Source organism: Hipposideros armiger, unplaced genomic scaffold (assembly GCF_001890085.2).
Source record: "Hipposideros armiger isolate ML-2016 unplaced genomic scaffold, ASM189008v1 scaffold_79, whole genome shotgun sequence".
Taxonomy (NCBI): Eukaryota; Metazoa; Chordata; class Mammalia; order Chiroptera; family Hipposideridae; genus Hipposideros; species Hipposideros armiger.
This window is the reverse complement of record NW_017731429.1, coordinates 4320285-4341667: the sequence shown is the minus strand read 5'-3', so window position 1 is coordinate 4341667 and position 21383 is coordinate 4320285. Positions and strand designations below refer to the sequence as shown.

The window sequence follows — 21383 nt, the reverse complement described above, 5'->3', positions numbered from 1 at the left end:
CACAAATGAGAAGATTATTCTAGACTTACTCTAGACACATCTTTACAAAGTCTAAAACCAAGTCATGACTGGAAAACCAAGTCATTACTGGAAGAAGCTGATTTGTCAGTAAATTGTTACCTGCCAGAACAAAACCTTAATATTTTATAAAGGAAGATAAGATAATCCAGGTTCTCAATAATGTAACATCACAATATTCAGCACATAATAAAAGATTACGGCACAAGCTAAGAAGCAAGACAGTGTGTCATGTAACCAGGAAAAAAAATGGACATACAGTTTAAACATATTCAGGGATTTTAACAGAGGCTAAATGAGATCACCACAGTTAAGGCGGGACTAAACTTTAATCATGGCTAGAGATGGCGAAACTTCTTAGTAAGAGGAGAAGGGCAAACACTCTATCAATATAAATTAAAAAATGTTAATATACTTCCAAACTTTGACTCAGATATTCTGTTTCTAGAAATCTGTCTTAAAACATGATCAAAACTTATATAAAATTTTATCCTTAAAGATGTTCAATTATATTAGTTTATAAATTAAAAACAATAATTATAACACATAGTTACAATTATAATTATAATTCATAAGAGTGAAAAGTAAGGAAAATTCAAAATACCCAGAGAGGAGGAATGCTTAATTATGACATAATAATCATTTAAAATATTTACATAAAATTTTAAATAATGTTAGGCATCACTGGGTTAGGCATTTTCCAAGTTTTGTACAATGAACATGTATTGATTATCATAAAATAGTAATTCTTTTTTACTAGTAATTAAAAAAAGAGAAAGAAAAGAGTGTGCAAGGTGGGGGGGAAATGGAAATGACGCTTCAGGGCTGCCTTTTTTTTCCTTTAAAAAGTGGAAGAACTGGAAGCTGCTATGAATGGACTAGGGTTAGACTTGATCATTTCTACCTAGTCTTTCTCAGGACGTGTTCAATATAGGGTCTCGTCCCAGAGCCCTTGCTGGGAATGCTGCATGAGATATAGCCATCATCCATTCCCTTACCGTGCATGTACTGCACATACGTGCGATTCCTGCTATTCTTATATATTCCAGGTGACATTTGCAGTACTGAAATGTCACAGACACTTCAAAGCATAGGGCTTAAAAAAATGTGGCATGAGAAATATTTGTTGGGATTAGATTTAAGAGTGCAATAATAAATTACAATTTTCTGGTGGTTTGTCTATATACACAGACGGCCTCTAAGTGTTTTTATGTGACACGGTAGGAAGAGAGATGGAGGTGGGTGAGCGGGAAAAGTATGGTAGAGTGGAAGGAGGAGGAACAGATAGATTTGGACAGGGCTGTACTCAGAGGGGCCATTAAAGTTTGTAATGGCCTAGTAGAGGATAGATTACAGTTTTGTTTATCCTCTTATCTTTATCTTCCCAACACTTGGACTATGAAAACATAGAGGAAATGTTATTTTGTTTTTGGATTGACGCATAGACCTAGTCATACTGAGATGATTTTAATATATGGTTTTTTTTCTGATCTTTCTCATTGGGAAAAAAGATGCTTCAGTGGCCTTTCAATCATCCTATGAGACCATACCTATCACAATCCCATTCTATTTTAATGCCATGGCAGTTACAAAGGCAGGATTCATCCTGCTTTCTAGGAACCACAGTCAGTTGGAAGAACATATTATACTCACTAAATAGAGAACAATACATGACAGGATAGCGAAAAACTATTGGGCAGAGAAAATTAAATGATATGCTTGGATAATAGGTAACTGGTAGTATTTGAATATTGGAGGAACAGAATCATGTCTTATCCTCTCAAAAGGAGCCAAGCTTTTTTCTAGAGAAGAGAAAAATGATACTTACGGGGCACACATGAGCCAAATTTGTCAGGAAATTCAGATATCAAGTCATCATTGATCCGATCCTTCATGGGACCCAAGATAATCACTGGCCGAGTATAGTTTACTGCAAGGGGATAGGGAGATGTAGATGAGAAGAAAGACGTGGAAACAACTGTAAAACTGTCCTGCAAGGATGATTCTTATGGTGAAATTGTCAAACAGTAAAAACTGCTAAGGGCATTACTTCATTGGATAATTGCCCATACAGCCCTGCCTAGGGAAACTGGTGTTTAACACTCGTTATCTTCGCTGTGCCTACTTTCTGGAATTAGCTAACAGGGAAAAGCAACTGCAGTGTCTGTCAACGAAAAGCAGTATTTGGAAGGGTTTTGCTTACTGACAGGTTATGCCTACACCATGTCAAAACAACTATTGAATTTAGTCAATTGAGTGGGAGAAAAAAGATTCCAAAGCGGTTGTTTGGCCATTGTTTAGACAACGACTTTAAAAAGTAACTGTTAGCAATGTTTTTATAATTTATTTTTCTCAGCTCAAAATGCTCTTTATACTTTCCTGAAGTTTTCCCATTTCCTTTGTATCATAGGGTTAGAAGAACTCTAAGGTTCATTAGGTACAAATCCTCATCTGATGCTTGAATTTTCTTTGCAATATCTTTGTCAATAGCCATTAGCCTCTGTATGGATGTCTCCAGGAGAAGGAATTGCAGGCTTCGGGAGCAGCCTGCAGATGGCTTGTGTCTTAGGAAAGGTCTGCTAGGAAGCCCTTCCCAACACTGAGCTCTTGTCAGTCTCCCAATTTTATCCATTGGTCCTATAGATGGAGCCCTTCAGTGACTTGGATGTGATCCTTCCCATTAAAAACCACTCATCTGGAGAGCTGCTGCATCCTCCTGGGGGCTGTTACTGCCCATGGTCAGCAAGAAAGTTGTTTGTTTGATAATAGGGCGACAGAGAGAGCATCTGGCCTGGGGACAGCTGAGTACTAAGCAGAGTTTATTTTCCTTACTCCTTTCCTCTTTCCCTCCTGTAATGGTGTCACCTGTTGTGGCCTAGAAACCAGGAACCAGAGCATGCTGGGAAACTTACTTTCCTGCCTTGTGACAGGCTCATAAGAAAGGATGAAGTCTTCTTGCCCTCCTGAGAAGAGAAAAAGGAAAATTACAGTGAACTAACAACCAGTCATATACCACAGCTACAAGCCCTGTTCTGAAACACAGGAAACAGACACAGTTTAGGGTTAATTTCCCTTGCTTTCTCTCCTTGAACCATTCAAAAAAATCTTTTCATCCTCACATAACTGTTTGCACTATTATAGTGTCAGGTTATCGATGGCCATACCTCTAAGTGATGACTGGAGGCTAGCTATCTGCAGTTAATCAGGGCAGAGACCTGTGAGACTGCCTTCTGTCTGACACTGAGAATTGGAGCACCATGGCCTCCACATCCAGCATTACTACTTAAAACCATCTAGTTCAAGGATAAGGTCCGTCCGATAGTTTGGTACTTAGTACTTAAAAGCATTTCTGGTCCTTCTAGTTCCTCTTCTATTTTATTTCCCAGAGAAGCACATTGTTCAAAAGCAAGTGTCTGTTTCATTTGATACAAAAACTTCATCAGCATATGCTATAAGGCTCTGAGAATTTTACTCTAATGTTAATTCATCAGGAAAATGTTGGGTCAATTCATGAAGATAAAAAATTGTGAAGCACCCTAAATCACTGGTTATAATTGCTGCCTAATCTAGGCTGAAACTTCAGAAAAAGAACTAAGAAAGACAACATGGTAAAGGTGTCAACCCCTCCAATGTCATTTGCTACATACACTCTTCTGATTCATGGTGGGCCTCAAGTCAACAAATAACCAGGGGGAGTAAATTTGTTTTAGGCAATTAATTTTTTTCAATCATCTTTTCTACCCAGTTGATGACCTGGCCATGAGATTAGCTTGATTCAGCTGCAAACCCAGAAAGGCCTGCTCTTTTATTTGCTTCAGGTCTAGGCCTGACGAGCCTTTGGTGGGGGAAAAAGTTTAGGGCTTTTGAAAAGGACTTCCTGTCTGCTGTTCTATGGAGGCGGAGTGTCATATGAAGTAGTTTTTCCTGACACCGAAGGGCAGTGAATCTCATTGCTTTATCTCCTCATCATCCCTGACACACTGTCACAGTCTGTCAGCACCACAGTCTCCTCCTTTGGCAGCCACAGCATCAGACTGGTGAGCTCATTTCATAAAAGGAGTTAATATCACAGACAGTTCTGATGCTGACAACTGATTTGGGGAAATGAAGCAATATGTGGGTAAAGTACAGATGTCCTCCCTGGAGACTGGGTAACTGGGGTTGGGGGAGGGGGGCGTCTTAGCTTTTTAAGCTTGAGAAATGGCCCCGTCCTGTCACAGCTTATCTCACCCTCAGGCGTGGCCCTCTCTCAGAATGGCACTGGTAGGCCAAGCTACTTCCTGATGGCATGGACAAAGGGCCCGATGTTCCTTCTAAGTGGCATCTACTTAGCGCTCCTCCAGAAGTCTTCAGGGGACAATCCCACATCTGGACAGTGGTTTGGTATATGAGGAGTCAGATTCTCAATTTTTTTTTAAATTCAGGAAAAAATGATTTCTTTTAATAAACAAAATTAAAATTTACAGAGGCTAGGCAAAAAAAAGAAAAAAAGAAAGAAAGAAAAAGAAGAAAAGGTGATTGATTGCTAAGCCCCAGACCCCAGTTATCTAAAGCCTGAGATATATAGGCCACAGGAATTCAAAAAGTAAGTGTAAAATGGTTGGGGGAAAAGTATAGCTTTAGGAATGGAAACTGGCAGACTAACACTGCAGTGTTGGGCTGTAATTTACAGGGAAATCTCCATGAAATGATTGATAGGAGAAAAGAGAATAAAAGGATAAGAAAGGTTTTAAACATTAGGTGATGCTTATGCCTCTCCACGAGACTGGGAAGTCCAATTGAGGACTGGGTTTGCCTTTCTACTCTGTCCCCAGTGCTGAACATAAAGATGTCAGTGACTTTGCATTCTGACTTTAGGGATAGAAAAGGGGACGAGCAATGAGGCCAAAGATAGGTTCTACTTTGTCTTTCTGTCTATATGTTTTCATTTTGGGAAGTGTGGTCTTCTCTAAATGAACAAAACACATCACGTTCCTGTAGGAATCTCTTTCCAATGACCTTGCAGGTCATTCAGATGGGACATTCTAAAGGCAAACCTTAAATAAGTTATTCAGTGTCTGCATGTATTGCTTGTGATTCAGAAAGCTAGGTCAAAGCAACATAGCTGATTAACTTTGTTAGACAGTTCTGTAGTTCTTTGTTTATTCATTGCTTTTTGGTTTATTTTCTAACTTACCAAAGGCACTGATTGTTGTTCAGAGCAGTAAGGCTGGCAGACAGCAGTGGCAAAGTACGTCATGCCAGGGCCCATCCCAGGAAGGGAAGCTAGGGCAGCTGGTATTACAGAATAGCTGTGAGTTCAGCACTGTAAACCAATTTTCACTTTCATGTTCAAGAATATAAAGCCTTATGGATAATGGAAAGGAGACTCAGAGAAGGCAAAAAAAGTCACAGCAAGGAAGGAAAGGTAACTCATGCGTGTATGGTACTTTCCAGTCCATCAAGGGCTTTTACATCCATTGGCATCTATTTTTCACAGCTATTTCTTTTTAGGTGTGTGCTCTGATAACCCATTTTACAGATGAAGAAGCTGAGGCTCAGAGATATTAATGGGGCCTGTTTCCTCAATTAGTAAGTAGTGGAGTCAAGATTTAAAACCATCTTTTTTGACTCCTTGTTGAGTACATGCCACTATCTCCAAAAGGCAAGAGATATAGAAATCTCTGTGGGGACTGGGATGGAGGGGCAGACCTTACAGATGAACAAAGGGCAGGTGGCAGAGATGGGGGCTGAACTGGGTCAGAGTCACAGAGAGGCCAGAAGGTGCTCCATCTGTAAACACCAACTCTTAAAAAAAATGCTGCTATGTCATCCCCATAAAATAGTCATTCTTAATAGTTTTTCTATTTTTTGCTCAGGAGGTGTTGGCACTTGGAAATAACAGATGTCAAAAAGGTACAGATTATCACTTGGTCTTGTTTTTGCATTTGCATGGCTGAGAGTGGGAGAGCGGCAGCGCTGTGTGTGGACATCTGCAGCTGTAGGAAACATAGCAAAGGCCTTTGTAACAATCTACATGAAACACTTTGTGTTTCAACTGGAAGCAAGTGACAAGAAAACGGATTAGGAGTAAGACCTTGATATGCCCTCACGATAGAAAAAAGCAAGTTGATGTTCTTTAGAAATTTTTGGGAACTAGAAGAGAGAGACTTATGAAGTGAAGACCAGTGGCAATACAGTTAATGTTCTAAATTTAGTGTTTAGTGCCTGCATTTGATGATTATTAAGAATGAATTAGGTTCTTAGAGCCATAGCACATTAGCATTAAGAAAGGGTCTGGCGTTCTGGTAGTTCATAGATGGCGAGTGTGGAGCATGTGATGTTACTCCCCCATTCCATGCCCTTCACAGGCATCGTGAGTTGATCATTGCCCACATTATCGCAGAGTCTCAGCTTGGCCTTAATACCTTTCAATACAACTCTTCAGGCAGATATTACCATCCGGTCGAAGTTGGAATCTTGATTAAAACATCTACTTGCCATCACTGTTCCAACCCAAGCTACTCATTTTACATAGGAGAACTGAGGGTCAAAGATGTTGAGTGGTTTTTTTCAAGAGCACATAGTGAATTCGTGGTTCAGTGTCTCCATGGGATGTTCAGAAGATTAAACCAGTTAATATATATAGAACCTTAACACCAGACTTAGAACATAGCCAATCCTATATAAATGCTGCTGCTTATATTAATTTGATAGGTGATATGGAATGGTTGAAATAAACTAGATAATATGTGAAGAGGCTTGGGTTACAAACTATAGGTTAGAGTGAAAATGTATGGAATTCGGAATTAAAATATCTTAATTGGACTTGAAATTTCACCATTTTTGCGAGGTACCTTGCCTCTCGGAGTGTCAGCTTCCTGTGAAACGGAGTATTACTATAAGAGCTATCTCACAGTTTTGCTGCAGAAATCAAGTGAGAAAATAGATGTAATGAAAAATTGCTTATTTCATAGGTAAAGAATTAGAGGAACTATAAGGGCAATATTTGAGAAGAGTGGGAAAGAAGAAAATGGGCATCATTTTGACTGATTCCATTGGAAAAGTCTTGGTTCTCCTCATGTCAATACCTCAAAATTTCACTCAGATCATTTCTTCAAGATCCTTATTTTGAAAATCCAATTTAGCTGATGAACACCAGTGGGTTAGAAGGATGGTCATCAGCTCTCCCACATCCACAATGACATAAAGAGCTTTACTGAGCTGTGAGGAAGGCAGCTCTTCCACTGTAGAGATTTGCAAAGTCTCCACTATGCCTACGTGGTCTTTGCTGTGTCTCAACACAAGGGCAATTGAAACTAAGATGCAAAGCAACCACAAATACAAGCCTGCACTGTACTACTTTGTTGAGAGACAGAAATCTGGAATTAGCCCTTAAATAAGATAGTTTTGAGGTGGCATTTTGTATAATTAGACAGCGTGCACTGTAATTAACTGCATTTTAGCTAGGGCTTGGTATAATTGGACTTTAGCAAAGATAATACCATAATGCTTGAGATGGTGCAGCAAAGTTCTGAGCTATTTATTAGAGTTTGAAGTTAGTGTAAGTGTGTGTCTGTGTGTTGTGTATCTCAGGAAATGTCTGAGGCTTTCAAAAAAGGTCACAACATGTAACTCCAGGATGCAGTGTGAATGGTGCCCTCTGGAATTGTGAAACATAGTAGCCTGGGTCTTTGTTTCTACATGCTGACCATTTTTTAAAAGCCATTTTTTTCCCCCCAGAATGGACATGGAATGGTTCTAAGAGTAAAAAATAATACCTGAACATCAGTGAAAAAAGGGTGTTTTTAGTATTTGTCTATACTGCTATTCACAAAACAAAAAGGTCAGTCATAATTACAGCAAAGCCAGGAATTCGATAGAAAATTCAGCCGATTTTGATTTCAAAATGGCACTTTCTGGAAACCATGTCTGTCTCAAGCCTCTGTGTCTTTCCCCCTGCCCCTCCCCTGCCTGGAAAGTATCTTCCTCAACTTGACTAGCTGGTAAGCACCTCATCTTTCCAAAGTTCAGCTCAAAGGGCATTTCTTCCTTGAAATCACCTCTGAAGCCCCCACTATTCTTGGGCTAGACTCTTTTCCTAGAAACTGCCACATTTTGTGCATTTTTAATTTATTTATCTCTCTCCCACCATATGTGTGCTGAGTTCTAGAGTTGGTTGAGATCCATATTGGGTCTCATGATGCCTATGAAAAGAACATGACAGATAGTATATGTTGAATGAATAAATGAATATTCACCTGTAATTCCTCATATTTCCATCCTGGAGAAATATCATTTACTTCTCTAACCTATGACAAAAGCTCTTCTTACTTTCGGTCATTTGTAAAGAAAGCAATCTGAGTGGCTGACCTTCTGTAACTTCAGATGAAAACCAAGCCAATACAGATTATTAGACTCCACATTTGCTCTAGTAATATTATAGAGTCCAGTTCCAACTCTTCTCATAGATAATTCAAGCTGCTTGTAAGTTGTTTCCTTTATTCACTCAATTAACATTTATGTGCACCTACTATTTGAGAGTGAAAGCATTATTTAATGTCATCTTGGAGCATCACTACCAAAATGTGTTGAGCAGCTGAAACCTTTGGCCCAATTTTTATAACTTACTGATTCTTGGAAGAACATTCCAACTTCTGAAAGAGAAGGAGGAACCTCTAAAACACTCTAACAAATATTTCCAAAGGAAAAAGCAGTTCTTGTATATACTTTCCACAAAAAAAGATTGAATAAACAAGGTATGATGTTTTTCCCCTTTCTATACCTGTATGAGATGAACGAGCAACGCTTAAAAATTTAAAACTGAATGTCAAAGAAAGTAGGGTCATTGGTCTCCATGAAACTCAACAAACAGTTATATTTTTCCTTACACTAACTTGAGGGCACCTCAGGTGTCATAGGAACAATGTTTGGTCACTTCTTCTTGGCCTGGTTTCTTTGTTTTAAATTCAAATGAAAAGAAGGGTGGCAGGATGTTTCTCCAAGCTTGGACAGTTGTAAAATTGTGAGAATAGGAGGAATGTAAAAAAGTTAAGGACCAGATTGAGGACAAGAACACTTGATTCCTTCATTAAAAGGACTTGTCATTCTATGGAGGAAGAAAATTAGGTGGTTCTAAAATTTGATGTATCAAGGGTATCTCATCACAATTTTTTTCATTTTTTCCTGTGGTATGTTTCAACTTCCTCCTCTGGTCTTGACCTCCCTCTGTCACCTTTCCTCTTTTGTGCTTTTTTCTATTTACTATCAACTGATTCTCCAAAGCCATTCTCAAAATCCAAATTAAATTTGTCCTACTCCAAGAAAACTACTTGGCACTCCACTTCAAAAAAGGCATGGTTTTGTAAAGTACCATGCTGTAATGGAAAAACCAAAATCAAAACAAACAAAAACTATTCTAGTTTTCAATTAATTCAATATTCAAGGAAAAAAAAACCCAACCAATTTCTGTCTTGGTAGCTATGAGTCATATATATTGGGCCTTCAATTTTTTAATATCCTTGGCAACTGATGTTTGAGTAATCCATTTCACTCAGGAGTACAAATATTATAGAAATTGTAAAAATCCCAGTAATAATATGTACCTATGTTTATCACCAAAAACCAGTAAGTAGATGGTAAGAAACCATAGAATGGATCAACAGGATGTGCTTGGTGTTTCGTGAATATTTTTATACACTAAGCAAATGGCTTGAGGTGACCAAACAAAGACCAGAAATAATTTTTAAGTAGTTTACCTACCTTTTCAGCTAAGCTTTCTGATCCAAGATTTGTTCACTTAAAAAAAAAAACGTGAGTTCCTTCAACATTAAAGGATGAAACTTTTTCATCACTTCCCAACCATCAAAAATATAAAGTTAGGTATAGCATCGTTATCTACCTTAAAATATTAACCAAGGAGAGAAGAGATATAAAAGGTTCATGCTCGATTTAAAAGGAACACCGTCATTTATACAGATTTCTCTTGGAAAGGGGAGCCAGGAACAGAAAGGAAAAGGCAAAATGAGAAGGAAAACAAAAACCATGACTTTTCAACCCTCCTGCAGAGAGTTTAAATTATTTTGGAGGGGGCAGAATGTCAAAATCTACCGGGTTGAACTTCCCCCCACCTTCTCTGGGAGAATTGCATCATAGGCCACACAGTCAGCGGAGGTTGGAACTGCTTGCATAAATCACATAAGAGTCCACCGACGGCCCTAGTGTCTTTTGTATCTTTCCACATTAAATGATGATTTCATTTCAAGCCATTTGCTTTGGATGAAGATGATAAAGGGCAGCAATCGAAACACAACAGCAAAAATCTGAAATGACCACCACGGGCAATGAGGCAAGTTGCAAAGAAAAGAACCACAACCAAAGCAATAACTTACGGTAGCTACTTTCGCTATCGCTGGCATTAGAAGAAACATGCTCTGCAAGAACAGCACAGCAAATTAAAGAGATACCAAGCACTGGGGAGCAGCCAAAACTTAATACACTCATGCAAGGCGGCTAGAACTGTGAGCAAAAGGCAAGTAAACGTTTGCAGAGGAGACCGTATTAAGAAAAAACGCAGATAAGATACAAAAGATGAAAACTCTATCTCCATTTTACAGGAGGAAACTACTCCTTGATTGCTGTGTCTCCCTTTTAGGAAAGGATCTTTAAACACAAAAAATGTATAATGTCAATCTAAGCACGTTCCTTCTCATGAATACTTTGACCTACTCCTATAGATCTGATTTTCCAGATTGGTGTTACTAAGGTCAACATGTGTCTTTGGCTGGATGTTTCTTGGCTATAAATTCAGGAGCTTCTAAATGGGCAGGTTTTTTTTGCAGGCTTTTTGTTTCTCTAGTTTAGCCTTTAGGTATTTTGCAGGAATATTGCATGTCAAATTGCCAGTCGATCCCTGAAATCCCTTGAATTTTATTTCTATTTAAATAATTCCTAAATAAATTCTCAGGATAAAAAGGGGTTGTCGGAGATCTTTCCTGCTTCAGTGAGTATAAAACCTTGGAGAAGAAATGAGTCACTGAAAAATGTTGTGTGAATTGGTTGAATATTTCCTTGTTTTTATTTTAAGACTCTTGCTTGGATAGCTGTTACATTCTGGAAGAATGGAACAGACAGGAGATAAATGGTCTGATACCAAGCAGGTCCTGGCATGAAGTATGTTTTTAATTCATGTTGAATGCCTTGCTTGTACTGTTTTATTTCAAATTTTCATAAAAACACAGTTGAGCTCACGTAACAGAGATATATATGTCAGAATTACAGCTTTTACTTATAAAATCATATCCTTTCATCTGTACTCTGTATTAAGGTATAGAAGAAAAATTCATCAGCTTATCAGTTTCTTTGTGTATCAAGTTAACTAAGTGAAGACTATGTAACTATTTGATTTCTGAAGCTCATTAGCGACAACTTTAGCTTTTTAAAAAGTGGACATTGTACGTTTTCAGAAAAAGAATATATAACATTATTCTCTAACAGGATAAAGTTGCTTGAAAATGTATTTGATATAGATTCTTGCCCACTGGATGGATTAGTTTTTTTTTTTTCTTTTAGCTCTACTGAGGAATAGTTGACAAAATCATAATACATTTAAAGGGTACAAAGTGGTGATTATATATATATATATATATTTCCCCAAATTGAGTTAATTAACACATTAGGGATGGATTAGTTTTAGAGCATGAAACTAATGAAAACCAAAGCATGGGTTAAATTCATGAGCATTGTTTCCCTGTGTGTTGGTGCATGAGCGGAGCTGAATCACTAATTGGGCACACATTTTACAAGGGCAGAGTGGCAGTAGGGAAGGATAAATCAGTGCAAATTTGTTTTCTGTTATTACCAAAAAGAAAGTCAAGGCACACACCCAACAATGGCCTATCTGTATGTACATGATTATCTTAAGTATCTAGAATTGGGGGTGGCAGGGTTTTGTTTATTCGTTTTTGATTTTTACTTTTAAAATAATTTAGAATGAAGCTACACCATCTGTGGAGAAATTTAGGACCATGCCGTGTTTAACTTAACAACCAATCTCTCTTAGCATCAAGATATTGTATAACAGAATTTTCCCATTTTGTAGGTAAAAAGAAATGGAAAATGTGTTCCAGCTAAAGTCTAAATTATGGCTAACAATAGCACTAATTGGCAAATGACTTTACCTAATGAAATCTGTTCAGTTTTTAAAGAGTAAAGAAACATTTACACATCCTGGATTTTAAAAGGCATCAATCACTCATATTTTTGACACTCCAACAGCAACTAGTTTTTAGTGATGTTCATTTATTAGCACTGTATTAAAATGCTTCCCTCTTCCCCTTCAACTGAAAATTTAGAAATCCTCTCTGGTGGTACTTGGTGTTATCCAGATAATGTTGAAATCAATATTTGAATTTTAGCCACGAATTCAAGAAAAATTTGATGACCTATTCCTTATAGAGACTTAAAGATAAAGTTTTCATCTTAAAGGAGATCAGTAGTTACTCTTGATCAGATTTGGTTTTCTGTAGATATATATCTTTAAAAAAAAGTCCAAAGTAACAATTTGAAGGTTGAAGGGTATCAGTACGCAGGGTTATGTAAACAGCTCTTGAAAACAAAGTTCAGCTCAATGCTATATTTTTATACAAATAAAATGAACAGCTTCTAAAAATATTGCCCATAGCTGTTAAATTAAAACCAAACCAAACAAACAAAATTTGAATATGTGATTCAGTTGCAAAAGACACAAAACGCTGTTCTTATTTCACTGGTGCCTACACAATGGAGTTAGTATTAAAGAAAGAAAAATCATAGCATAGTATATTAACATACAGGGTGATTATATTTTATTGCTTAGTGCAATGAGACACAGACTAAAGGCATTAATAACTAAAAGATTTAAAGGTTTAATATATTTTATTTTCCACTATAAAATGAAAATCTGATTACATAATGCAGCTAATACATCACTAATAGAGAAACATATTAATACATATCTAAAGCTTTATCATACAAACGTTTCAAGCAGGACCACTGCAAGTTAGAAAAAAAATCAATCAAAGTTAATAACAAAGAATTATTCATGGAAGATCATATAGCTTAATATTTACTTTTTGAGAATGCATGTTCCTTTTGGCTGTAAAATAGCTCCTTTAATGATAGCCATGTACAACCCAATTATTGAATTTGGCAAGGTCTGGGTGAAAAGGCAGAGGAAAGGACATAAAGTACGTTTCTGCTTTCCTGTTCTGGAACATTTAGCTTGCCCTTTCATTCAACATGGCTTCTTGCTCTCCGGGAGGTATTAGGCAGCAGAGCAAGGGATGCAGCAGGTGGCATCAGGACCATGTTGGTCATATCCCATGGTCAGAAAGGGAAGTCGTAAACTGCAACAGAAGTTACAGTGCCTGACACACTTTGCTTTTCAATGCTGACATGCAGAACAAAACGTTTCAAAATTACTTTGTAGGAGCATTCAAAGCTAGGTAACAAATAAAACTCGTATCTTGTGCATGCTAGGAGTGAAAGGCCCTCAAGAAAAGGAACAAAAGCCAAACTCAAAAGGAAGGGAAAAGAAAAGTTACAGTGACCATTCCTGGGAACTTACTCAGAGTCTTTGTTCCATAACCGTCGTCACCTAATCCGGGGATGTCCTGCATGGAAGTCCCCAGAGAGAGCAATGAGAGAGGAAGAACAGCCACGGAAGAGGAAGGAAGAAGTCAGTGGAGTTGAAATGGATACTACCATGACAGACCGTGTTGCCTAAGCAATCTGGATCCCAATCTCTCTTCTTTTGAAACAACTTTCACCCCAAACTCTCTGGGCTGAGACTCAAAGATGTGTAAACAGCAACTCGAAAGATGTAAGCAAAGATGGTCACAAAAAAAGAGAAAGATTCAGCAGATGCCATTTTTGCCCACTGCCAATGTTGCCACAGAACTGAACCACTTAGAGCAATGATCCACTCCAAGTTTCATGACACATTCTTAGATTTAGTATCCACCAATACAAGCTCACTGCTCAGTAAGTGTTGAATATTTGTTGGGAGGGAAAGAATGAACAAATACTAGCAATCAATATAAGGAATTTAATTGCTCCCAATTAGCTAGCATTTCAAAAAAAAGGTACGTGGCAATGGAATCCAATGTTTCTGTCCAGAATAGAATTTGTCTCGAGCCCGAGAGAGTTGCATGATAGAAAAGGCAAACCAGACCCAGTCCTGGTCACAGATAAATGTTTGGAAGCAAAGTCCCAGCTTCCTCAAGTCCCTCTCCAATGCATTCCTCAAAGAAGAGCTTCCTCAAGGGACGGATCCAGACTGCAGCCCAACACCGGTCACAGTAGTAAGCCCTGACCTGCCTGCCTGCCATGTTTGTTTGCCTAGGCATGTGGCGTGGGGGAACCTGCGTCATGCGTGTTGCCCGTGAAGGATTTTTTTCTCCTGTGTTGCATGTGACATTCTCTTTGAGAATCTACTTACGTTCAGGATCACTGGTTTCCTGCTCACTCTGCTCCTTGTTCTTGTAGAATGGGAATTTTCGTGAAAAGATGAAGCTCTTTTTACGCTTGTCATTGAATGACTGTGAAGGAGAAAAGGCATGGGGCAAAAACAGGGGACGTCTAATTGTTGTCACACTCATGCTGACAAAACAACTAGTTTGTAAAAGCAGAGAGAGCTGCAGTGACGCAAGTGGGTAGTCTAAAGAGGTGCCAGAAGGTTCCTAAAGGCAGAATTTATTTTCAAGAAGTGTAAATTTTGGAATGATGATACCTTGGAAAATTGTCTCCTAATTAAAAGACGGGTTGCTGATATGGTGATGGAGGAAAAGAGCATTAAATTGGAAGCAGAAGTCTGACAGTTTCTGTCTGGCTCTACACCTTGCCAGTCTATCACCTCAGATAGGCAACTGAGTCTCTCTGACCCTCAATATCTTCTTCATTTGCATAATGAGGATAATGATAGCAGCTCTTAAAGTGTAAGCCTCATGTAAGGCAATAGCAACTTAAAGTACTATACAAATGTCTTTATCATCATTATCATTAGGTAGAAAATATATTACTAGTGTCACTAGACACATCAGTGTCTAGATGTCTTTTTAAATAACTTATATTTGAATTACTTCAGCTTTGATTTAATTAAAGCCACAAGAGAAGTGTGGGGGTTTCCGATATATGACAATTATAGCTGTTTCACACACAGATACAATATCGCATAATATTTTCATTCAAAGAGATGTTAAAGATAATTGAGCCCCAAGTCCTCATTTGTAGACAGGGGGTCAGAGGCACAGAGAGGCTGAGTCCCTTGACAATACGACAGAGCTAGCTGGTGCAATCAGGACACAGTCAACCAAAAATCTGTTAAAATTGTTACTGAAGAGGTATTAAGTTGATATTCACTCAAGCAAGGGAGATATAATGGTTACTTATCTATATTCTGATATGATAAAAAAGTATGGAAGAAGGATTGTCCTTAAAGATGTAAACCATTCCATTAGCTTAAATGAGGCTGAATTTAAAATAATACATATATACATAATATAATACATATATTAGAACTTATTCATTCAAGTGAATATCAGATGCTTGCCTAAAAGACTCAAGAAAAGTTCATTTATTCCCACTGTTGCTTTCTGGGGTCCTTCTTTGGGAAATGTGTTCACAGTTATGTTATAAACTATAAGCCATGCAAGTCTTAGTAATTTCATATTCACATATCATTTAAAAAATATATTTCGCCAGCTCGATAGCCATCCTTATTTGATTGACTTGGCTCTAAGGGTCAATGTCTGAGAAACAAGGTATGTTACCCCATAGGTATTATGATGAATGTAATAGACTCTGAAGGCAATTTGACAAAAGGTATTCTAGAACAGTTTTATCAATGGCAGTTAGTGGGATAAATGTACAGCCAGTAAGATGACTGCTTGGAAAGAAAAGCACTTGTTTGGATGTGTGTATTTTGGCCCATTGGCGGGAATCAGTTATGTGCCTTTACGGATTTGAAGCTTGACAAAATGGTGTGGATAACTTATTTTCTTTGTATATTCATGCACTCCTATATCAAACATCCAATTTGGTCATCATGTTTGTTTAGGAAATGTTAAAGTATTATAGTAAAATGTTGGTGCTGTCATTCAGTAATTCATTTCTATTATAGTTACTAGAATCTTTCACCAAAGTCAGGGGAGCTTAATCTTATGTATCATGAAGAAGGCTTTAAGAAAAACAATACATCAAATATTTAATAATTTATGAAATTAAGGGACACATTTTGTACTTCATATTCAAGAAGTAGAAACACATTCTCAGGGGGAAAAAGAAGTATCACTTCAGAATTTATTACCCAGCACTTATGTTCAATATAGGTTTATCATAATTTATAATTGAGGATTGGTATTCAAAGATAAGGCTGGGAACTCCCCCCCAATTTTTCCAGTGAAAAAATGGTAAGTTTTTTAAAGGAACACTAAATATTCTTGCATCACTCCAGTTTCATGCCACTTTTACATTTCAAGCATATTTAAACTTCAGTAACTGAAAATAAAAGAAAAAAAATATCATGTAAGAATTAATGACACATGACGTTGCAAGATATGTTAGACATTTAACTGCAACATTATGAATGACTTGTCATGCAAAAAAGAATTTACAAATTTTCATGCAAATACAAAAGCAGTGCCAACAGGAGTAAAGCCTGGGGTTAAAATGAAGACACAGATGGAAAATGTGGAGGCCTTTGAGACACAAAATGGGGCCACATGCAAATCACATCATTTAAATTGTCTCATGGGGTCAAAGGAAAATGAAAATGTGTTGCTTGTGATTAATTCTTTTATCTTTTCAAAACAGGGACTGTAATGTGTTAAAATTTCCCAAGTATGAAAATGTTGTGTATCATGAGTCATCTGATTGGGACATAATAGTTAGCACCACACTTTTTAAAAGAACAGAAACTACATAATTCCTCAAAAATAAAGTCATCTAACATATCAGTCTTATTACCCAAAGCCATTTTGAATTGGTTAAAGAATAGGTTAATGAAATAATTGGTGGTTACACTGCCTTATATTTATGGATACAAAACCAAATCACAACTTTAAGTTCACACTGACAGATTCAAAAGTCACACATTTAGGGTCTTAGTTAAACATTTCAACTCTAAGAGGTTACATGTGGTTTATGATGCCCTCACACTATTCTTTATTTTTTATTAGAGATGTTTAATACCATTACATAAGATTTTTTTGGTTGTTATTTTTTCTTTTAATTTAGAAAAGAAAAATCTGTTACACGAGTGTTAGGTGAGAATAATAAATTAACACTTTTACTATTTCTAGAACGCATGGCTCTAAAGCAACTGAAGACTGGTTTACAGCTTTGTTAATCACACTGATCAATGCTACTTTTTCTCTACATTACAATAACTTAAATCCCGACCCATTGCTTTCATGGAAGGAAACTTTTTTGAATATAGATTTTGAAAATACCAATCATATGTGGCAAGCTCACATAGCTAAGAATTCCATTTTGGAATTTGACCTGAATTGTTGAGTTTATATGAACAAAAGTGACAACAACTAATGTTTATTGACCAATTGTTATGTGCCAGGCCTGGCTCTAAAAACTCTACAATTTCTAACCTCTACCCTAACTTTATGAAGTTGGTATCATTGTCGTTCTTATATTACAGATGAGGAAACTGATATTTATAAATGTTGTGTTACTTGCCCAGAGTCACACAGTTGGTGAGGAGTGAAATCAGGATTTGAATTTGCAAATACTATTGTTCAGATGAGCAAGACAAGTTTCTGTTACCTGAGCCTGTTTCAAGTTTATATTTAAAATTATTAACATTTGACTATTAACATTTGATACCATAATCTGTCATCATTGCCACAGCTTCACTGCTTGGCAATTATTTATTTAACCATATCAGTTGCTATTGGCTTTGACAATATTTCTATGGGTTACTCTGTCACAATTTCTTGATATGCATTTATGTTTTTGAGGGATCTATTCTATTGTTCTTATTCATGTGATAATGTGAAATTAAAATAAAATAAAAAGTATTTCAAGGGGACAGGGTTTGACCAGCAATTAAAAGGTTAGGGCTGACAGTAGGGGATTCAGAGAGTGGGAAGCGGCAGCTAATGGCTATGGTGTTAGTCTTAGGGGAGATAAAAATGTTCTACAGTTAGATTGTGGTGATGGTTGTATAGCCCTCTGAATATACTAAAAAATGCTGAGTTGTGCACTTAAAGTGGATGAACTGTATTCTATGTGAATTATATCTCAATAAGGAAATTAAAAAAAGAACCCTTCTCCCAACCCCCAAACAATGGGGTGAGAGGAAACAGTCATAGCACATTTTCAATTTTATTTGGTGAAAATATTTTTACTTGGTGTAATATTTTTTATCTTTAATTGAATGAGAGGAAACCACCCTCCCCAACCTTTGCAAACAGATACACATGCCTTGTTTATTTGATTCTGTTGTGTCTCTGTTAAATGAACACCTTTCATGTTGTGACAGACATGAGAACACCCATACCAGACATCAGCATATTATCACTGCCACTCAGAAGTCTTTAAATTGTTAAGTCAAATGGCATGAAATTGCCCAGCCTGACCCCAGATGTAAGGGCATTGATGAACTGGCTTACCCTAAAATACATGCTTCATGAAGAAAGAAAACGAAACAAAAAACTCAAATGGTTACTTCTCCCACTTGAGTCCCATGTTCTTAAGACATGTGAGCGAATCTTGACATATTTTTATCCTTCTCATCCAGAAAACTTTATAACTATGGGTATGTTTCAGTTTTTCTTTTCATCTCCCTGTTCAAATTTTTCAAGCTTGAAATGTTTCATAGTTCTAAAATGTCACTTTACTGATGTAAATGTTCTCTGGGCAGAATTTACATTTAAATTTATACTGCGCTCAGACACACCCTTTTTGTGGCCTCTTTATCTTTTATAAATGCTTCCTTCCTCTTAATTTATTCTTATCTCCTCTCCTCTAAAACAATTGTTTTTCCTTTGGAAAATTCTTAGTATAAATTTGGGACACCACTTTGTATTATACATGTCTTCGTTCATACAGCACAAAAAAAAAAAAAAGAATTGAAAAGCAAGAATGGTTTAAGAACAAGTAATAATGAGACAAAAGAGGTTGCTAAGAAAAAGACAAGAGTTGGCTTGAGATATATCTGTTCCCAGAAATGTGTCTATATGGATGTATGTATACATATATGTGGTGTTTATACCATTGTCCAACTCAAAAGGGGTTCTTTTTTCAGAATTAACAATTAATGGATCTAGGCAGTGAGCATCAACAGCTGGTAACATCACACACAGAAGAAGACAATCAAATGATACATGCTTCCTGATGGGAGAACAAAATATTACTACAAAGTAGTTCTGTAAACCTCTACTCTCAAAAAACAAAACAAAACAAAACAAAACAAAACCTTCTTCTCCCCAGATGAATCTGAATGTAATCAAGCCTCTAGATGCAACTATCAGTTTACAGAAATAAAGAGGTGAGAGAAACACCATAAATTACACTAAAAGGAAAATCTGGAGCAAACTCCACAAAACAAATGACCTTGTTTCTTAAATATAAAAATTTTTAAAAAAGGAACAAAAAAAAATGGAGGAAAATGGTATAGATCAGAAAAGACTTAAGATGGATCAACCACTTGCAAAAGAATTCATTTCTGTTCAAACACATTGTCAGACATAACAAAGCAACAAAAAAGCATTTAAGAAATTTATGAGTCAATTTGAGACTTGCAAAAAGACTGGATATTTGTTAATTCAGTAATTGTACATTTTTATGTGTGATAATGGCATTGTGGTCATGTCATGTTAGAATATTTATAGCTGAAAAGATTTGACACATTGGATTTTCTTCAAAAAAATATAGGAAGAACATTGTACTCTGACTATTTGCCCTTAGAATATATTCTAAAGACATAATTGTAAAAAAATCTGAAACTTTATTTATTAGGTTTATTGTTAGTAATTCTGAAACCATTTGGTGTGTAAATAATGAGCAAATGAGTACATGCCTGTGGCTGGGAATCAGGGTTGCCATTGTGAAAGAAGGGTGAAGAACGAATGTGGAATAGGGGAAGTAAAGGACTAATCATATGATGGCGAATAGTAATTAAAGGCATCTAATGTAAACTTATGATTTTCTAAAAAAGTTTATTTCCGCTCTGTCCATTAAATGAGCCTAGATGTAATGATACCCCAGTAGCAAGGAGCACAGCTTGTACTCAGATTTTGTCTTCTAAATACCATTTTTCATGAAATGGAGCTAATATTTTTTGGAGAAATGGCTGATTCCATGAGCAGGAAAAGTATAAGATGAATCTGAAACATTTTGTTGGACTGGAAATAAAGAAGTACTAAACACAAATACAAAACAATACAAAAGTTGAAAACCTAAAACTAATGGTGACATGTCAAAAGGACACCTTGGCTAGTTTAAAAGGGATCACAGCAGCTAAACCTAGACTACTCAAATATTAAAATAAATAATGACAGTAATAGAATATAACATATTAAATTAAAAAAGAAATTCATGAGTTCAGGTAGATTGCCATACATACCTAAATTAGGTAATTAAAAATGGGGAGCAAGAGAAAGTTCTTTAATACAGCAGAAGGCCAACTAATAACTATTGAAGGAATGATAAAGTCAGGAAATCACCGTTTTTCAACTGCCATAGTAATAACTCAGGCAAGAATCATCGATGGTTGCTAAACTAGTGATGGAAAGTTTGTTGGGGAACAGGACATTTATCTCCTCACAGATTATTTAATTGTTAAAAAGGCGGGTAAAGTTGCTTTTATAGTGGAATAATCTGGCAGATACCACTGTAACTAAGAGATCAAATTTAGCATCACCAAATAGAGGGATAACCTGATACCATGTGCCTCTTAATGGGAAGTACCGAGAAGCATGGAGTATTACTCATGTAGTATTCCTACTAAAAATGGATTAGTTGAAGCTAACCATGAATAAATAATCAGGCAACTTAAAATTAAGATACACCCCCTTAAAATATCTCAATGTCATGAAAAACAAAAAGCTAACGAACTGCTCTAGATAAAAGGAGGTTAACGAAATAGGACAAATGAAAGGCAATATGTGGTCCTAAATTGATTTCTGGGTCAGAACAAAAAAATATTATAATTTCTACAACTTCCTTTCAAAATAGTTCAGGGGATGGGTATATATCTCCCATCATATATATTCTCATACACATGAGAATATACAAAACAAGGTTGACCATGAGTAGGTAATTGTTGAAGTTGAGTTATAGGTACAAGAGGTTCATAATTCTACTCTTTTTACATTTTTATATGTTTGAAA

General features: G+C 36.6%; 1 protein-coding gene across 1 annotated transcript in view; it reads right to left on the bottom strand.

The window, feature by feature from the left end:
- The window catches only part of DLG2 (discs large MAGUK scaffold protein 2), a 2099601-nt gene that overhangs the window by 15523 nt on the left and 2062695 nt on the right, over window positions 1–21383 (bottom strand). Inside the window, 4 exon segments of the mRNA XM_019643522.1 lie at window positions 1469–1517; window positions 1813–1948; window positions 2931–2981; window positions 14477–14576. Of these exon segments, the coding sequence (XP_019499067.1) occupies window positions 1469–1517; window positions 1813–1948; window positions 2931–2981; window positions 14477–14576 (336 nt within the window).